The 20523-nt window shown below is 38.8% G+C and overlaps 1 protein-coding gene across 10 annotated transcripts in view; it reads right to left on the bottom strand.

Moving 5' to 3' along the window:
• The window catches only part of MECOM (MDS1 and EVI1 complex locus), a 551952-nt gene that overhangs the window by 52214 nt on the left and 479215 nt on the right, over nucleotides 1–20523 (bottom strand). For 7 of the 10 annotated variants that reach the window (XM_037046581.1, XM_037046587.1, XM_037046583.1 and 4 more), the window contains exon 3: nucleotides 6755–6889. In XM_037046581.1, coding sequence (XP_036902476.1) covers nucleotides 6755–6889 — 135 coding nt within the window. Of the gene's footprint in view, nucleotides 1–6754; nucleotides 6890–9511; nucleotides 9646–9752; nucleotides 10666–20523 lie in introns of those variants that run through there. The other 3 variants (XM_037046588.1, XM_037046590.1, XM_037046589.1) reach the window with 3 other exon arrangements.

The following is a 20523-nucleotide window of genomic DNA, read 5'->3' as shown; positions in this document are numbered from 1 at the left end:
CATTATGAATGACCTTCCACCTATTCAGGAAGTTGTAGTAATTGAAATAGTAGAGAAATGTACTCCCTACAAAATCTGGACTGAGAGACAACTTTTTCAGACCACTCTTGTCTTCCCACTTTGAAGATGACAGTTCACTTCTTCCTCGTTCAGCTCCCAGCATTCAGCCTGATCCCTTTATGTTCTATAACTTGATTGAAATTACCAGTCAGAAGACTAGGAAAAACTGAATGAAACTTTAGCATTTAGAGGTCAGGTGGGAGGGGAGGTAGGTGACAGTCTGCATATATGAACAAAATCAACATTTGATGTGAACACACCTGTCGGTCGTGGTGCTGCAGAGAGGTAACACCGAGTCTACAGAGAAAGTGTGCACCTATGAGCTGGCTTTGGGAAACGTACTCTGGAGCCCTGATCTGCCTATAGCAATGTGGGAAACCCTAATTCCGAAGGGCAGATGTGATGTCAACTTTTTAGCCTCTAGAAGAAAGAACCTATTATGTATTCTGAGCCTAATTAGGAAGAGATAACAAGAAATGTCTTCAGCAGACAGAGAGATTGATGACAGAATGTAAAGATACTTGCCCAACAGAATGGAAGCTTTATCATTTCCAAGTTTCATCAAAGCAAACCATCCTTAGTATCCTCAGTTTCTCCAAAGAGATGGTACCCTAGACTTTTCCCTAGAGTGACAGTGTAAACTGGGAAATACCAGACACTAACTGCTTCCAAAATGAAAAATGTGTGGCCACTGGTTATTTTCAGGACAAAAACATTTATGGAGAAGTTTCCCCCCCACACACATTTTTAGTTCTTTATTAATAACATGAAGAGAAAGCCTAGCATAATTTATTAGATGATATAAAACAAAGAAAATTGACTGTTGGCCTCAGTTTGCATAAATAGGGCAAGTGATAATGGTCCTTTATCATACCTGGAGCCTGCAGTGTAGCCAGACTGAAAGCCACATGCAAGTGGTCCCTTTAAGTGACCTCTAAGTATCTCTCTGCATTTTCCACATCCTTGACCACCTGTCTTTAATGTGGCCCTTTCACTTCCCTCTCTGAGAAACTGGTCATTCTGGATGGTTTCAAAACATTTGGGAAGAGCCCCATCATCACATGGTAAGGAAGCCAAAAGTCATCTTTGGGTTTTTTACTAGGGCTGGAGGCGTTCCTTGTGTCCTTGACCAGCATGTTTTCCTCCTTGGCGGCTTGTAGCGCATTCTGAGGATGGTTTTTGGGCACCATTCCAGAAATAGCTGAAGTCTAGTATGGGTGTGAGGCTTTGAGATCTTCCTGAATGAATGGTGGTGTATATTGTGCAAACACTAATTACTAGTAGTTAAAATGTGCACAGAATACTTTAGGTTATCATATTTTCCACTTACGTGGCCTGAGAATCTTAGTAACATTCCTCGTCTGTGCAGTATTATGCCAATGCAGTGCCCTGGGCTATTACATTCGGGAAACTTTTTGGTGAGGAGGGGAGCAGTGCTGTCTGTCTTATCATGTAAATATCGAATGGCAAACTATGTCTGAGACAGTTTTGTCTTCGCGTGAAAGAAGTGAATTATCAGCCAAACAACATCCCCCCAAAGTCAGTTTGGGCATCATTCACAGAGCCAGTCCCTGGGTATGGCCAGCTGGCATTCATCTTAAAACAGCAGAGCATAACTTTGGTATAAAAGTAGAACTTGACTTAAAAGCAAAGCAAAGAAAATGCCCAAAGCCAATAATAATTTTAACATCAAAAGAGGTCATTGAAAATGTGGACAGAAATCCTTGTAAAGGAAGAGCACATTAACAAATTACCTGACAATCTACGCAAACATTGTGTGCGTATCTATTTTTTGAAGTGGAAAAAGCTAACAAATTACATTTTACTTTTTACATAGCTTACATTCCCTTCTTTTTTGCATACATTGCTTTAACTGAATGATGCAGGAAAACATTTTTTCTCAGTGAAAAGCCAAATAAAATAACTTCATAATTGAGTCCATAATAAGCCTGCAATAACAATATGACTCTAGTGTTGAAGCTCCCCGATACAACCACCGACGAGGCCTGAAGGAGAGCGAGAGTGGGTGTGCCAATTCAGCCACGATCGTCCTGGAAGCAGTTAAAACTTTATAAGGTAAAGCACAAACGAGAACAATGCCTGTCCCAACTGAAAACACTGCAGAGCTTTGCTGCTGTTCATTAACCACAGGAGAGCTGGCAGAACCTCCTACGTGAATTCCAACCTGGCATTCTCTGAGGGCACTCGTTCTTCTGTATCCGATTTCTTCAAAATATATATCAGGCATTAAGATAGTCCCTTATCGACACATTTCTTTCTATTCAGAGTGAAAAGCAGACTTCTTTTATTCTACTTACTCAATGCCAACTGTCAAGGGCCCATTTAAAAATGAAAGGACTTATCACCTTGTGTAAATGACAAGATTAATAATGTCTTGGGTTTCTGAGAACTTTATTCCACTTGTAGACCATGTTAGGGCAGGCCAGGAGTTTGAATGAAATCATGTTCCTTCCCATGATGCAGAATATATACACATATAGAAAATGTTACCCCAAAGCACACACCCAGGTCATTCCAATTATCATGAGTGGAAAGGCAGGTCTTGTTTCAGTCTAAAAAGTCAACTTAAATGAATTGCAAAGTGATCTGTCTGATTACAACCAATCTGGCTTCATGAAGAAGTATTGGAGGAAAACTTCTATCAAGAGAGCTATTCCATAAGTACACAAAACTTAGGAATATATCATAAATGAGAACTGGCATTGTTTGAGATGGACAGGGAGTCCAAGGGTCACCTTGCCTCCGATTTAGGGGAAAGGGATAGAAACAGGAAGGTACGAGGAAACTCATCCAAGAATGGAGAGAGAGGCAGGAGCAGGGTGACAGCAGATCTAAAGCAATGTGCTATATCCACCCCTCAAAATGCTTGGTCAGAGAAAGTTATCTATAAGATATCTAAGGAAAGGACATCAAAACATTCAGGAAAAAAAAAAGCCTCAGTGAATCATCTAGATGTTTAGCCTACTTCACCTTTAACACACAGGTACTTCAAGATGTAAATAAAATCTCTGAATAATTAATAAGCCATTTTCCAGCCTCCTCTGCACCTTTGGTCCTCTTGAAGACCTATTCGGGAAACAGCTTTCGTCATCCAACTCTCTGCCTTTGCTCTTGCCCTGCCTACCTTTACTGCCAGCTCTTGCTCCTGAAAGCAACCAGGGACAATTTCAGATTGTTAAACAAAAATATGGAAGCAAGGTCTGTTTCAGTATAAATTTCCAGCTAGCCACTGTGCAACAAGCAGTATAGTTATTAGCACTATAGAGACACTTTAAGGAATAAGGGAAAATTCATTAGGACTTCAAGGATAAAAGTGTTTTTAATGCATTTGCTATTTTATGACTTGAGTGTGGCTGTGGTCTTAATTTACTAGTATCTTTGGTGTGGCCCTTTGTTACAAAGATAAATTATTATAGTTAATATAATATTTTCAGAGGGGAATAAAGATATCAGTCAGGAGCTGAAGCTACTTTGAAATTATGGTCTAGCAGTTAGGCCAGTATTTTCAGAATTCCTATCTCTAAAAACATCACTGCAGTAATTTTAAAAACATAAAATGAAAGAGATCTAAAAACAATAATTAGTCTTTCTAGGCAGTATTGTCAAGAAAAGAAAACTTCCACAAAGCTAATTTTGGTTTGAAAAAATGTGAAATAAAATAACTCACAGGAGTCTATTAGAACATTTTAACTCAGAAAAATCCCCTCTAATAAAATCTTGCAGAGGGGTATTAGAAAAATGTTAATTGAATACCCTTTGTTTTTATGATACAAAACAGATTATGTCTTTTATCGACTTTCCTTGAAAATCAAAATCCAGGCTGTTTCTAAGTACTTCTTTACCCCCAAATAATTCACATATGGATTTTATCCAGTACACGTTTCAACTGTCCCACTATTACAAAACTATATTATCACCTTAGCAAACACATTTATTCTCTTTTGTAGAACTCCTCCACATTATTTTTTGCAGTTATTTTTTCTAATTTTAATTAATTAACTGACCCAAACTGATTAAACTTGATCATTAACACTGGAATTTTTACACATCTGTATATCTGTGCAAAGTAAACTCTAATTTACATTCTCTTGTCTTGTTCTGGGTCCTCGTCTCCCATCTTTTATAGATAGCCTAATCATTACAATGGTTAGACTGCAGTTGAGAGATTCACTGAAATTCTTCCTTCTCACAGTTGTGTTGTTAAAATCCATTTTACAAATCTGAATTCTATCTAAGAATCAGAGCAAAGAGAAACACTTTTTACAATTCCTTGTACAGTGCCTCGTTTGCTTTCATGTCGTGCAGGTGGGTTGATATTATTCATGTTTAATAATTACTCCTGATCCAGGGTCTTTCTCTACATTTGGATATTAAATAACATCTCACATGATGGAGGTGTCCCTTATGTGATGAGTTATGCTTATTCACCATTTGGCAGCTCCTATTCCTCGTGGGAAAGAGAGTGAAAAAATAGACCCAGAGAATCTCTTTAGTCAGCTCTTTTATCATTGTACCTAGTCCAACATTCACATTTCAAAGCTGTCTGGAATTACTCGTCTTAATTGGCTTTTAGAAATACCCATACAAGCCTATAGATGGGTCTGTTTATACTATATGCATATACTATTTGGGTGTCTGTTCTCTTTTGTCTTGCCAACTGAGCTGAGGGTGATTGTATGTCTATGTGCCTATCACACGAATCTGACTTTTGCCTCTGACTTTTCCCTTGTTTCTTATGGGTGAATTTACTTGACCATGTAATGTCAATTTCACTATTATGTTATCTGATACACACTCTGTTACCATCTTATGTATCTGTCAGCATAACACATAACTTTAAAATGAGTTCGTACAGAAATAATAGGTATGTGTCTAATACTGGCCTTTTATGTTTTTCCTGATCAACCATTTTCCCTGGCTCTTCAGCTCAAAAGAGTAAACATGCTATTTATTAAAGTGGGAAGCCAGTATATTTTCCTTTGAAAGCAATTCATTTTACAACATTTACCTCAAAAGTAACTATGTAAAAATTACAAATGCCTATTCTAAAAAGCAATCTAAGTCAGAGCTAGAAAGAGCAAAATAGTCTCCTTTTTTATTCAATCAAGATTCCTAATGACAAGAGTATATTTACTATAAAATATTAGACACATAAATAATAAATGCAAAATGAATTGGGTACAAGTTTGATTCTTCAACCCCCTCTTCGGTGATCCTGCAACAGTTTTATCTGTCTAAGGAAATAGCTCCTTTTGTCAGTAGAGAGGGATGGTAAATCATTACTATGATATAATTATATTATTTCATCTTACAGCTGCCTTTCGGGCTCCTTCAGTTCCTTTCTTAGGAGACATAACATAGACAATTCACTCATGGGCAACACCTGTGTATCTCCCACACCCACAAATAGTGGGGGCTCAAAAATGTTTGCTGTTGGTGGTGACAGTAACTCATAGGACAGACTTGGGATATTTTCTGCTCACAATCAATAGCTAATTTCATAATATTTTCCTTTGTCAATAATGCCTCTTGTTTTCTTATAGCAAAGGGACAAGAACAATTGATTGGTTCATTATTTTTGATATATGTTGAAGATTTTTAAATGATTCCCATTTAAACCTAATTTTACAATTTACTACCTCGTATACAGTATAGTCAGTAAAAATTATCTGATGGCTGGTAAAATGCCAAAGAATAATCTCACAAAGATTATGGACTGAAATAGGTCCTTAGACTGCGTGACACTAGCGTTACTGAACAGCTTTCAGTGGAAAACATTTCATTTAAACTTTTCTTTTTCTTGGTGGTGATTTTCATAGTAGATTTCCCAAGCAACTAGTTCAATGTGGTCTTTCAAACATAATTTGATTTAGGCAATCACTGGGTTAAAAGTTATAAATAATGATAACATAATTAAATTCTAACTCAAAAATGTTTATAAAACAAAAATGAACAGGCTAAACTTCTTGTTGTTTTAGGTATTGTCACAGTCAGTTACAAGATTCATTACCTAACTTTATTGAGTGCAAAATATGTTTTATGATATTTTCATGATCTTATTTCATAGTTATTATTATTAAAGTTAATATCACTGCATGGGCCTCTATAAAGCAATTTCCAGCAGTGATATTTTTTAAAAGAGTGCTTTGATTAATCTAAAAGTGTTTCTCACTTATAATTAGGCAAATCAATATAAACGCACAATCAGATAATTTCACACCTAGATCATACAGATTTATCTACCATTTCTAATAAATCTATATAATTTTTCAAGTATATCATTTCCAATTTTTGCATAAATTCACAAAGTGTTCTTGATTAGCTCAGTACTTTCTATGGATGTCTCCCTGTTATAATGGTAAAGAATAAAAGGTAAAGAACAGCTAGCAATTAGTATTCAGTTTTCAAATCATTCAATCATACTCAGAAAACGAGAGCATTTATGAAGTTTAGTGGTACAAAGTGAATTAACTACCTAAAAAAAGTAATAGTAAAACAAAATAATACTGAGAATGACTTTATTCTGCATCTTACTTATATTTATGCATTATCCTTCACCATATCAGCAAACAGGCCACAAGGGTCTATTGCAGCTCATTGTTATTTTTTCTCTTCAGGCTTCACTGATACTTTAGTGTTCTCAAAGAAAGACAAGAAAATCTTTACAACATACCTGATCATTTATCTGGCATGCAACGAGGTTGTGCTGATCATAACAGCCAGCGAACCTGATGTACTTGAGCCAGCTTCCTACATCTGGTTCACTAGCATCTATGCAGAACTTCACATTGCAAAACTCATCTAAGATCTAAAAGGAAAAAGATGAGAACAATCAATTTCTACCTCAGTTCATTCATTAAAACAGTTAACGACTTGAAAAATATTTTATTCAAATGTATATTCCTCCCTTTAATCTTTAAAAGAAAAAAGTCAGCATGAATATTAATAAGGAGAAACATTATCTTAAAAGTGGCAAAGTACTGTTTTTTAAAGGAACGAAGGAATGGTGAATTATTACAGAAACATTAATTGGTTTTTAAAAATGCTTGTTTCCTTGTTATGCATGAATGAGTGCTGCTGACTTAATTTTACCCAATGTGATTTTTATAAAAAAATAACATTGAACATTGTATATTAATATGATATTTCTAAACTAAACAGTCAATATTTTTGGTTCAGATAGCCTTCCCATGCACTTTCACATTTTTGCATTAAATGAATTCAATTTAAAAACTTTAACCTAAATATTATAAAATTCATTTTCAGTTTTCATTTCACTACCATGAAATTACATCCTTAGTTGAAGAAGGTAGTTATATTTGTATCATAGATGCATTTGACCAAACTAAAGAAAAGCAAATGAAAGCAAATGATTGGTAAACACTCATGCAAAATATGGCAACTTAATGTTTTAGTTAACACATGCCAATGTATATTTCAGTTTTACCTTTAGTAAGCAAAATAACAAAACTGGCTTGTGAACAAGTAAAAAATATATAAGAATATTGGAGTAAATTGTCATCATTATACATGGTTGTGTACGGTTATTTTTGATGAGATTTTTACATTCAGCCTAGCCTAAATACTAATCATTACTTAGGGCACCTATTAAACAAAAATTGAAATGAGAAACATCCATTTTTAAGGTTGTGCATACTTAAATGAAACTATTCTGATTCACTAGCAGCAATAATGTTTAAAGCTGCAGAGTTGTTGACCTGATGGTGAATAACTAGAAAGGCTGGTAATTCTCATGTCAATCAGTTAATGCAAACTTGAGGAAGTTCCCTATCAAAGACTAAACAATATAGTCTAGAACAAAAATTAATGAATTAAATAAACCCCACAGTACTCTGCTTTATCTATACCTACATAAAAGTTAAAACTAAACTCTCGGATATACAGACTAAAAGCAATTTTGCATAGAACTCAGGTAATCACCCAGTTGCAGATTCAAGTCATTAACTCACCACAAACTTCAAGAAGAAGCCCAGTGCTCTGAGGGCTCTAGTCAAGAGGCATTATGAATAAGCCTTTGGCCATGAGGCAATTAAAAGGCAATAAGTAGCCCCACAATTTATAAAAGAAAAATCGGAACAGAAGATAGGGATAATAATTGCTACACACACACACACACACACACACACACACACACACACACACACCACAGCAAGTCTTTTCCAAAGATAACTCTTCACACTAAAAACAGCAAAATGTCCACATGGAACACTCTCTCTAGTGAGGACAGATTTTTAACAATTTCTTATTATAAATAGCATTACAAACTTTACGTTGTTTCCTTCAACTCTCAATGATGAGTAACTCAAATGGCAACTTGAGATTCCCTCATCCTCAGATGTCTAGAAGGACCATAAATAACAGCAGTAATACACATTTTAAAATAGTAAGAAGTTTGGTTGTTGTTTGGTTTGGTTTTTGGGTTGTTTGGTTTCTAGTAGATCTTTTGTTGTTTGTTTTCTTGACCAGCAAAAAAAGAGGCAGCTCTACTGACACACTGGAGAAATATTTAATGAAGGAAACAGGGTGAAGTCAGTGAAATGCAACACCAGTTCCATTTCATATTTGTACAAGACACGGAAAACTTGTTCATTTCAAAGTCAAGAATCATCTGTCCCCTTTAGTTTTCCAGTATTCCCTTTTGCGGGGGCAGGGAGTTGAATATTGCACATACTACACATAAAAATTCTAGGTGTAATTTTATTCCGTGTTAACATTATTGCCATTGCCACTGTCAACAGTGAAATTAATTTAAAAACAGGTTCATTTCCAAAGAATGTCTTTTCATATATATGTTACATGATTATTCAAATATTTCACCAACACATTAACTTTCTTACCCTCAATATTCTTGCCCCAAGACAAAAGCTTAACTTTTCCCAGAAACGTATCCCCCCCTGGGTGAATTATTTACTTTTGATTTGCTAGCAGAACTGCATTAGTCTACCCAGTGTCTTAATCGTCTCAGAAATCTCGAATAAAATAAAGTAACAGCACATCTTCCGTCATTTCGCCTAACACACTCCTGTGTTTTTAAAAGCTTCCAAGTTCCAGAGATAGCTTTAAAAAAAAAAAAAAAGAATTCCCTTTAGGTGGACTTTAGAGAAAGGCCCTTTCAAAAAAAAAAAAAAAAAACCAACAGCAAAAGAAGAAAAAAACCCCACAATCTAGCCAAAGGGTCCGAATGTGACTTTCTCGCGAAGCAGCACACGACGTTGGACAGCAAAGCTGTTACTTGGCAAGGTGGAACTCGGCCGAAAGCCGCTCCAAAGTCGCGTGGCCGGTGCCAGGAATGCAGATTTTGGCAACCCCACCTTATGCGTCCCAGATACCGACGGACAGACACACGGAGGGAGGGGAAACAGGAGTAGGTCGCAAGGAAAAGAGGCCGACAGCCGGCAGAGAGACCCACCGAAGGCCGGACGACCCACCCCGGAGACGCGCGTCCAGACCGCACCGTTCCACAGGAGGAACAAGGAAATCGCCAGTCGCGGCAACGTAGATAAGCAGCAGGGCTCCGCGAGACTGCGGGCAAGTAGGAAAAGAAGGCTGGGGGCGGGGGGCGCCCCGGAGAAGGGGTGCCAAGGCAGGAAACTGTCCGAAGTTACAAACTATGCACATCGCCAACACTCTTTTTAAGTGCGTTCTCTTACCTTAAGATTTCTATGGCCTCTACTCAGCAATAAAAGGCAATCACAGAAGAATTAAAACAAACAAAATAAAATAATCAGCAGCCCCCAGTTTTCCTGCAAGACAATTCTTTCAAATGATCCCGAGCCACATTTCGAGAGGTTAAAAAAAAAAATTAAAAAGCCTCGAGTCTCGATTTCCGAAAGGGTTTCTGATAACTTTGTCCGTTTCTAGGATCTCGCCAGGACCACGCGTTTCAGATTTATTGTCCGCCAACAGTGTATTTTTGAAACCAGAAAAGCAGTCTCCTCTCTTCTGAGTGACCCGGGTTTGGGGAGTTTTGGCTTTTTCCCCCTTCCTAAAAGAGCTCGGAGCTATTCCTTCTGGTTCACATCACCTCCCTCTTTTCTCACTTTCTCTTGCTCTTATCAGCCCGATGTGTAATGAAAGTTATCTGAAACCCACTAAAACTTCTTCCACTTCTCTCTCTCAGTTCCAAAGGTGGGGAGGGGGGAACCGGCAGGAGGAGGAGAGTTTGCAAAGGTGGGGGGCCTGGGGAGGCGAGGGGAGCTCTAGCCCCCTTTTAGATCCTCCGCAGTGCCTTCCCCGTCCTAGACCCTCACGGGATCGTCCCCTTTCGCAACTCCAAGCTCAGCCGCTGGGTTTCTGTTTCATGAACTGTCTCTTTAAAGAGGATCTGCTCGGCCATCCAGAAAGAACCCGGGGTGAGGGAGAAAGGGAGCTATCTCCCGCCGCCCAGAGTGATCGGAAGCCGGACGAGCTCCTCTTTCAGTAATTTTTAAAGTGACAGCAGCCTCCTCTGGCGGGAGAGGTCACAAAAAGGTCGCCAAGACCTAAGTCCTATAGGGACAGACTGATTATGGATGCACCATTCCCCTTAAACATGTAGATTTCGCTGGGTAAACAACCAATGGGGAGATCTCGCCAATCTCCCAAGGCAGGATTTCTTTCCCCAGGGAAATATCCTCTGTTTCAATGTCCTGAAAGCACAAGTGTAAGAGTGAGAGAGAGAAAGAGAGAGAGAGAGAGAGAGAGAGAGAGAGAGAGAGAGAGAGAGAGAGTGTGTGTGTGTGTGTGTGTGTGTGTGTGTGTGTGTGTGTGTTAGAGGGATGGGGGATGGGAGTGATGGGGTGAAGTGCTTTCGGGACTGTGAGGGTGTGTGCTCCGAGGCTGGGGGTGGGGCGCTGGAGGAGCATAGATGAGGATTCGGGTAAAAGGACGCCCGCTCAAGCTAAACAAAATTAGTTTAGAAATTTTCAGAAAACAGCACCCTAAGAGTGAAAAGTTGACATGTACATTTCCAGTTTTCCAAGCACCTTTTTATATTATTGAAATTCGTACTAATTTATTTCCTTTATTATTATAGTTAGGTCAGCAGAAGAGCATGCTACTCTTTTCAAATCATGTTTTTCTTAGGAGAAATTTAAAAATCTGAAATATTATTCACATATAATCTGCCCAAATGATGTATTATAGACTTAGAGAGATTGACGATTGTTTGGTGAGTTTTTGCCATATTCTCGGATACACTAATTTAAAACACCATGAACACCGAAAAATGAAATTAAGCAATTTGAAAGCTCATTATTTTTAAACTTTTAACATTCTAATTGCTACTTTTGGTGATCCGGTGGTTTATAACTTTCTAATATATATGGTCAATTTTTATCAACACATTTCAGAAACCACATTGGAAGAAAGAATATAAAAGGATCTATGGATTTACTTTAGCCAACCTTGCAAAATTAAGTAAAGCCCATTGGTTAAGTGGAAATAACGCTTTTTATCACAAATCTCCATTCATAGAAACAAATGGACAAAATCCAACTTCTCAGTTCAACAATGGAAAGTTAAGCAAAGTAAAGGAGTCAAGCGAGGCTTTCAGGGGAGGGGTGGATGGAGAGGGATGGAAAGCGTTTATGTTAAACTTTATCTGCAAAGGGGGCCAGGTCTTTTTATTTTCTCCAAGTTCACATAGATATGTAAATCAAATAAGTCTCTATTTCCCCCAAAATGATGATTTAAAAACAAAAATAGTAACAAAAAGGAGGGATGTGGGGGAGAGAAAATGACAAGAGGTGGTGACTAATTCGTTTCGGTGGCCTGTTATCTATGACATTGAACTGTTATTTCAGATAATGGCCATTGTTTGAGGGGAAATCGCATAGCAGTGGTAGGTAAGACAGGAAAAATTCTTTGTAAATAACCTAAAACTCGGTCAGATATTCCCATAGAGTTCGGTGCTTGAGAACCTTTAAGAGCCCCCGGTTTGTTGCCATTGATTTCCTGCCCTTCCTCAACTTGCCCATTGTCAAATGCCCCCCCCCCCTTTTTTTAATTTAGCCATAAATTGGACCGGCTCGAGCTATGAGCTGTTCTATTTTCTTCCTGTCAGGATGAGGGATTTGTTTTATGATGCATTGTGTATTAAATACAAGTAATCTGGTGAACCGATTGCTTCAGACAGTGCGGCCTGATCAGGGGGCCTGAGAGCCTAGCGCCCCAATCCTCCTTCCCGGCCCCATAGCTCCCACCTCCTTGCCCTTTACAAAGCTGCTCTGAAAAGGAGGAAACGTCGGTGGGTAAACAAAAGGTCGTGTGGAATCAGTGTCAGGTCCCAGCTAAATTAGGATTTCGTGGAGAGGGCCTCGGAGTTTTTTCCCTTATATTGGGTTCGGGTGGGGGAGGCGGGGCGACTTTTAAGCTCTGGGTACTTGCAGGTGCACCATGAAGCCGGTAGATGGCATTGCGCCCCGAATTAAGGCGCAGCGCCTGAGGCTGCAACCACCCAGGTGAACTCGCTGCCTCCCGCCAGAGCGGTGAGCGGGCTTTGCCCTCCTCCTAGACAGCTTTCCTGTGCTTTCCCAAGCCTCAAGCTGGGATAAGTGCACCCTGCAGTCCAGGCCCGCAGACACCGGCCTCAGCTAAGGCTATTTCTACGTATATGAAATTCTGTACCCCCAAACAGAACCGAAAGATTTAACACTTTCTGTCTGAGATCTTGGAAGAATTATCTAGGGAGATGGGGTGGGGAGAGAGTAGCCCCATCGTTGTTTTATCATCGTCGTCGTCATCATCATCGTCATCGTCATCATCGTCATCACTCTTGTTTTCTACTGAATAACTTGTGAGAAAGACTAAAGGAAATCATCAGAGGGGCAAGACAACCACAAAATGACACCCCCCAATCCCTTCTCCCCTTTGATGATATAATACTAACTTCACGTAAAGGCGAAATCGACCCACTTATTCTCGAGGACACAACTTGATGTTTAAAAATAGGGTCTTGGAATCCCAAAGTAGCTATATTGGCTTTGTTTTCATGAAAGAAGCCTCTTGCTATTTAAATGCTTAACCCTTCAGGAGAAGACCCTGACCTACTCCCGGTACGTGGAGTGAAACAGAAGAGAAGACTGTCTGGCAGAAAAGGTTTTTTGCAGGGGGCTGTTTTTTCCCCTGGTTAACTTGCTTTCCATCAGGAGAGTTCTAAAATAATAAATACTAGGAGCCAAATACCACCACCAATTCCCTTTATTCCTTGGGATTTCTGGTGAAATCTGTTTACAGTAGTTCCCAGTTACAAATTAATCTGTAAAAGCCGCTGTCTGCTCAGCAGTAATCAGTAACATGCGTGTTCTGCAGTTTTTAGCGCTGCCCTTGAAATGGGCTATTAAAAATAATGGTTTTACTATAATCTCAAACCAGCTTTAATTTGCAAACATGTATCAAGACAGATGATCTAAATATTATTAAGGGGATGGAATGGGAGAACATACTACAACAAATGTATAGCTTTGGGGAAGGCAGAAAATAGAGTGATTTATCAGCAATGTTTAAAAAGAGAATCATATTTTTAAAACATTTTTCCAGAAGGAATGATTGTTGTTTCTGCCCTGTTCTGTTAATTGTTGTTTACCAGGAAAAGGGAATTGGAAAATACAGGGTTTGAGTGTGAGTTGATAGATTTTCTGGGAGCTGTAAAGATCCCCCTTTGGCTGATGGCAGGGCTGGGGCGGGAGAGGTTAATGTGTTTTCTTCCTGGTTTGAAAAGGGCATAAACCCTCCTCAGGCCCCTTCCTTCCTCCCCCATCTGGGTGGATTGCAGAATCTTTAAAAGGCTCAAAGATTTCCAATAAGGCCACTGGCTCTGCCTTCATTGTGTAACTGTTTATTTAAAATAAGTCAATATATTAGTTAGAGCAGTAAGAAGTTAGTGCTCCAGTATTCAAGTGATTCCCACAAGACTGTAAGCTGATGCCTCTTTTAAGCCTTAAACTTCATGGTTGTCCCAGAAGTAAAAGTTCTGCTAATGGAGACCCTATGGGCATGGTACATTCCAGCACATCATTAAAGGAAAGAAAAGCAGTCCAGCCAAAGCCAGATGAAATGACTGCACTGTCCACTTTTAATAGGCTTCCTGTGGACAAACAGCCCTGTAACACTCTGCAGAGGACAATATTTAAAAACAAGACAACTTGCTGGCAGTTTTCAATACCATAAAGTTAATAAAGTATGTTCCCATTCACCCTGACATTATGTTTTTAGTTTATAGAGGAAAGCACTTTATAACCTCAGCCTAAGCAGAGTTCCCTTAATTCTGCAGCTTTGCATTTCTTTAGGTGGCTAAACGTGCACTGAACTCCAAGCCTGACATTTTTATTTTAACACTCTTTTTGTTGTTGTTGTTGTAGCTTTTCAAGGACATACAAGCGCATTCTTACATTTCTCAAGTGCAGTTTTTCCTTCGTGGAGATCCTGTTAAATCCTGTTTCATACAGTTCATGTCAAGAAGCATGAAATAATCTGAGAAATTGACATTTGGCTGAACAATAACTGCTTGCTAATTAAATTAGCTTCGTGTATAGATATTGATGTGTGTTTAAAAAGAAAATCAATTCTTCCTTCTCCATGTCAGAATAGGATTTTGTAAAATCTTACCTAACCTAAGATAAGAAAAACATGTTTTTTGGACTCAAGAGGATATAAATATTTCTTCCAACACAAAAACACGAATTTATCTCTCCATTTTCTTTCCCTCCAATTCTTGATCACCTACAATTTCTTCACTTAAGGGCTTTTTTTTTCCCTAAGAAATAAGCCTTATAATGAAGTATAACATTTAGGCAAGAGAAACTAGATCAGAAAGGCATGGAATCAAAGGAAATATTTTGTTTAATTTTAACTTCCAAATTTTCATTGTGGGAGTATTTCACAAGCTTGGCTCCCTAAACTTGAAGGTGAATTTTCTGATGCTGATTAGGGAGACCCGGCGAACATGGCCCAGCACAATAAGAGTTTACAAACCGACAGGGATGGGAATGCCTGTACTCTCCAATCTACACATCATCACCGTTCAGGAGAGATATTTCTGATCTCTCTTGATGAACTTTCTTTTCTTTTCTTTTTTTTTAATTGGGGGGGGCGGTGTTGTTTTAAAAAGAAAAGAGGAAATTAAAGGTAAAAAAAAGGTAAATAAAAAATTTCCCTTGGTCTGGAAATGGGCCCGACTGAAAGCATGTTAATCTCCACCTCAGTAATTTGGTTCTCCAGGAGAAGACAGAAGCCCTGCTGCTGTGCCCTGCACTTCATAAATCACATCTTTATGTGGACAAGGTCAGGGCACCTAACAGCTCAGACATGGGCCTTTGCAGTGGCTCGAGGATCCAGGCATGTTTACTCTCCTGCTCGGCTCTCCGAGGAGTAGTCCAGCACGCTTCTAATTACTTTTGATTATTTTCATTTGCCGGGGTCAGTCTGGCTTGCCAGGACTGCTGGAGGGTTGATTTCCTACAAATCGTGATGTCTTTGTAGGATGGTACTATGTGCGTTCAGAATTAGCACCCCCCCTCTTACAGCATGGGATCCCTGATAATAGATGCTGTGATGTAAAAGTTTCCCCAGTGAACCATTCCCTACTCCCCTTTTTATTAATTAACTACACAAGCATAATCACCTACCGGATCACTTTTTAAAAGTGCAGACGGCTTTGCTTGACAGTTGGGTCTTTTATAGTATATTTGGCCAGAATGAAAGTAAAAAAAAATTTTTTTCCTTCGACTTTAGACATTTTTAGTAATGACCAGCAGTTCTTTGGAAACTAAGATGGAATACTTTGCTGAGACAACGGCTCTAGTGAATAAGTTATTATGATCAAAGATTTATTTCCTAAACTCCAATTAAGGCCACCATATTTAAAAATTTTTGTTGGACTATTTTGATGTATTTCAACCCTAAGCTATTATGCTGAGTGGTTATTTTGTGGCTAAAGCACCACAACGAGAAATGTATACCAACCCTAAATTAAAACATTGTGATTAAAAAAACAACTCATATAAAATATATTATAGTAAAATTTTGGTAGAGAGACAAAATATCATTTTGTCATCTTTTTAAAGAAAAAAATGATGAGCAAATAAATGTTCATACAAACTAAGAAACAAATATTCACAAGAAAACACATAACCCATCAATCGATTATTGAGACAAAAAGTATTTTTAGAGCACTGAGCAAAATTACTATTATCCTTTTATTTTGTAAAAGATAACTTAGATCATGGTTACAGTTTTTCTCAAAAAGCCAAATCCCTCATTCATCCTTTTGATCGAAGAATTAAGGTACTGAATGCTTTTGGAATTAACCGCACCTATATAAGGAATTAATTTTTGATTACTTATTCACTTAAATTAAACTTCTGTCGATGTTTCAAGACAGCATTTAGGACATCTTGCAATAACCCTAGGGTTAGTTTCTTCTCTAACACTTTAGAAATGCCTTTTAAGAGTGCTAATTTAGACTCATACTCTTGCGCTTAAAACTAATTGGAAGACCTTCCTCTACTCCTGTCTCCACTCCTAGCTGTGTGCCTTTGGATAAGTTGCTTAACATTGGAGTTGGTTTCCATGAAAGTTTCACAATATCAGTCTAATAAGAGTGGGGGGGAAATAAATTGGGTACAATGAGTGTGAACTGCTCTGAGTTCACGGGAACAGGTCAAAGTACTATACGTTTCACAGTATTTGTGCTTGTGTAACGAGTTAGCACAGGCTTACACACACAATAAGGAAGATAGTCTGGCCTGTACTTTGGGGAACGGCAAAGCGTATGTATTTTTTTTATCCTCTTTCTTCCATTCCAATGCCAGTTGCCCTAATCCTTACCCTGACCTGTGGAAGAGAAGAATTTTAAGAAAAATGTTTTTTTTCTCTCAAGCTGTGCTACCCCCAAAGATGTCCATTTCTGTCTGGCTTGCAGCTGAGTTTGCTCTGTCCCAACCACTGTGTTTTCTGCCAATCAGCAAGAGGGAGAAGGTCTGAGACAGAGGCAGAATACCACTGAGATTCAAGAGCCCTAAAAAGCCAGGTAGGAGGCCACACGCGCGCGCGCGCACACACACACACACACACAGAGCAGGGTGGGGGTGCAGGCTAGTTTTAAGAAAGTATTTGCCACCAAGACCAGGGAACATACTCTCTACAATTCTCTTGTGGACTTTAAGTGCCAGGTTGGCACGAATTGGGTGCATCTTTTTTGCTCCTATTGCCTAGTGCCTAACATAATGCCAGGAATATAGTAGGTATTCAGTCAATGTTTGTTCAAAAAAATGCATCAGGTCCTTCCTTCATTTTTATTTCTACCTAGTTTGGATGCCTAACTTAGATGGTTGCCACCTCTCATCTGAATGATTAGCATGACCTCCTAACAGATCTTGTGACAAGCGCTCACCTTCCCACCAGCTTCTGCTGTACACCAAATGCTCCCAAGCATCAGATGTTAATCACTTCCCATTCAAAATTCTTCCGGGAGTCCCAGCTGTATAATAATTCAGTATGCACTCATTCCATCTTTTTGAATTAAACAAGGCGATGCATTTAAATCTCTTAGAATCATGCATGGCACATAGCATATGGTCAATAAAAAAGAGCTATTATTATCAGTGTCACTCTTTTCATTATAACCATTTTTGTTCTTCTGCCTGTAATTCATTTTACCTCGATTATCTTGGACAAAAATCTTATCTGTCCTTCACGTCCCTCCTTTTTTGTGCCCACTGATTCCTACCAACCAGGTTCGGCCTTTTCATACTTCACCTCAAATCATCCGTGCTTATTTCCTGGTTTTCAGCCAGCTCCACCTTCGCTCTCAGTTGTTTCTGAAATGCTCTTGTCCTCCTCAACAGCCAGGGTAAGGTTCTTAAGGACAGAATCAAGTTTCATTCACCCTGACATCTTCAGTAGCATCTTTTCATAATGAGCTAAATCATCCTTGAACTCGCTGGATTAATTATGGTTACCTGAATGAGGAATTACTACATTTGATATCCTAAGAAGGTGAGCTATTTAACCCTGTTTTCCCTCGGGAATCAGCTGATGCACTAACAATTCTCTTTCAGGGGATTTAGAGAGAGGAATTCCGGTCCCTGCTGCCGCCCCCCAGGGGGAGCAGCACGTATTGCCTTCCCTAAGTTTCTGTTTCTATACCCACCCTCTGCCCTTCACTTGGTGCCAACCCTGGACACCATGGACTCCTCCCTTTCCCTTGTCCCCAGTGACTACTTAGTGGGGTGGGCAGTCTATTCGTTGCTTCCTACAGGGCCTTCCCCTTTACTCGCACTGGCCTAATGGAGGCCCTTGTCCCGTTAAGCCTCAATTCTGTGGAATCTGTCAACCAAAAATCAGTCTTCCTGAAATAACAAAGTTATGACAATGTTTTGCTTTAACTAAAAACAAAAAAAAAGGTACAAAACAAATAAAAACTGCATTAATCCACTAGAAAATAAAGCCACTAATCCAAAATGCAGTCTCCTCTATAACTGGACATCAAATTGATCCTTCCAGGCTCATTTACGGAGTCTTCCCCCCACACAAATCTTCCGCTCTGGTTAACACCTGTGTCCATGCAGGCCCTTCGCTTTCTTATCTCTGCTGTCCGCAGCCTCCAGAATATAAAACAATAGTTCCTGGAGGGCCAGTAACAGTTCAATTTATCAAGCTGATACAAAAACCCTAGGCTCTCTTCTTTGAAATTCTCACAGGACCCACTGTTAAAACCATTCACTAGTCAGTCATGGTATTTAGGGTCATTTGGGATATTTCTGTTATCTGCCAATCTGTCTATAAGCTGTTTGACGGCAAGAAACACCCATCACCCCAGTATTTTCTAATCAGTGAATTATCCCCAGGTATTCCCGGAAAACATATTCTGTGGTCAAATGAAGTAAAGATAGCTCTCTCTTGGAGTTGAGCAGTGAACACAAATATAGCAACTGCTGTTAAGACTCTCAAAGTCTAAGAAGTGCCTCTGAAAAGAAGCCTGTCTAGCGAGTTTAGTGGGGCACCGGGCTACAGATAGGTAAATATGCAACTGAAGTCCCTTTCTCTTTCTACTGAAATAGCTAAGGGGAACGATTTTGGAAATAAAGCTTCATATTACTTCGCATCTGTCTCAGCACAGTACATAAGCATTGCTTACTATACTTTTCTCTCAATTGACTATTTTCAACTCTTGACCAAAAATGTTAGCTATAAAATAGTATTAGGTAAACAAAAACAAAATCAAACCTCAATTTTTCAGTCAACTCGCAAGCATCTGAACGGTTTATCAAGCTCATAAACATAAACCAAGTGGGTTACCAGTAAACTCTAGCCAGTTGTTTCTTGGCCTGTGAACAGTTGTAATTATACTTGAGTGTATGGTATGAAAATGTTCCAAAGGAATGCACGTAATCTCATTTCAAAATCACCCTGCTCCCTCCTACCCTCTTCCATTGCAAGCCCTTCTAAAACACAGGTTTCACCATAGGCAATATTTACACGCAATGTTTTATATTATTCAAGCTTTTCTTGATACATTTTGGCATTATCTAGATATATAGTTCCCGAGGAGAAAGAAAAGACCAAGTCAATCTGAGTCTAAGGATGCCTGAATTAAACGTTGAAGAATTTGCCTTTTCTCAGTTTTGATACTGGGTTCACGTGCTGTGCCTGCCAGTGGCCGCCTAACTGCTAAACAAAGTGGACGCTACATCAGATGGCATACGAAATTACAGGAATTTGATCTGCAGATAAACCACAGCCTTGATGAAGGAACATTGTTCCAGATGAATTAACTCATCATCCCGAGGAACAGAACATTTCACAGGAGCAACCACACAATCTTCTCTGTAAAGAGCACTAATGGCCGTGATTAATATGTCATCTATTGAACGCGCTTGCTTCTAACTAAACAGGCGTAGACTGAATGAAGAGGGGAGGGACGGTCAGGCAGTTCTGGCCCCAGGATTATTGCCCCACTCAAAAGCTCTGATAGCGTGTGCTGGTTATGATGCCTCTGTTAAGAAATGATCAATATGTTACATTCTTATCCAAGATTTAGTAAAACATTTATCTTTATGTTGGAAATACTAAAATTTCATTTTATTATTTCAATAGCCAGAGCCAGAGCCTTTAAAAATAAAGTCTCTATAGAGCTAGAAAAATATGTTACTCTTACAATCCATTTAAAGGGTGTCACATCTTTTGATAGATATTAAATGGTAAAATGTCAAAATATTCCAATAGTAGTTAAACTACCAATAAAATCTCAGTGGCATTGTGAAAATATGGACATTGATTTCAGCCGTGACTTTAAAAATATCTTTCTATAAATTTTGTTGAGTCAATTCTTTAACTTCAAATAAAATTCTAATATAGCCTGTCTATAAACTCAAGAATTAAGCATTGGTCAATTTCCAAGATGCAGATTCTCAAAGGTATTTGTGTTTTTCGTATGTAGTT

Source organism: Sturnira hondurensis, unplaced genomic scaffold, assembly GCF_014824575.4.
Source record: "Sturnira hondurensis isolate 20B ecotype Veracruz unplaced genomic scaffold, ASM1482457v3 Scaffold0005279, whole genome shotgun sequence".
Taxonomy (NCBI): domain Eukaryota; kingdom Metazoa; phylum Chordata; class Mammalia; order Chiroptera; family Phyllostomidae; genus Sturnira; species Sturnira hondurensis.
The sequence above is the reverse complement of the archived record's forward strand: the minus strand, read 5'-3'. Positions and strand labels throughout refer to the sequence as shown.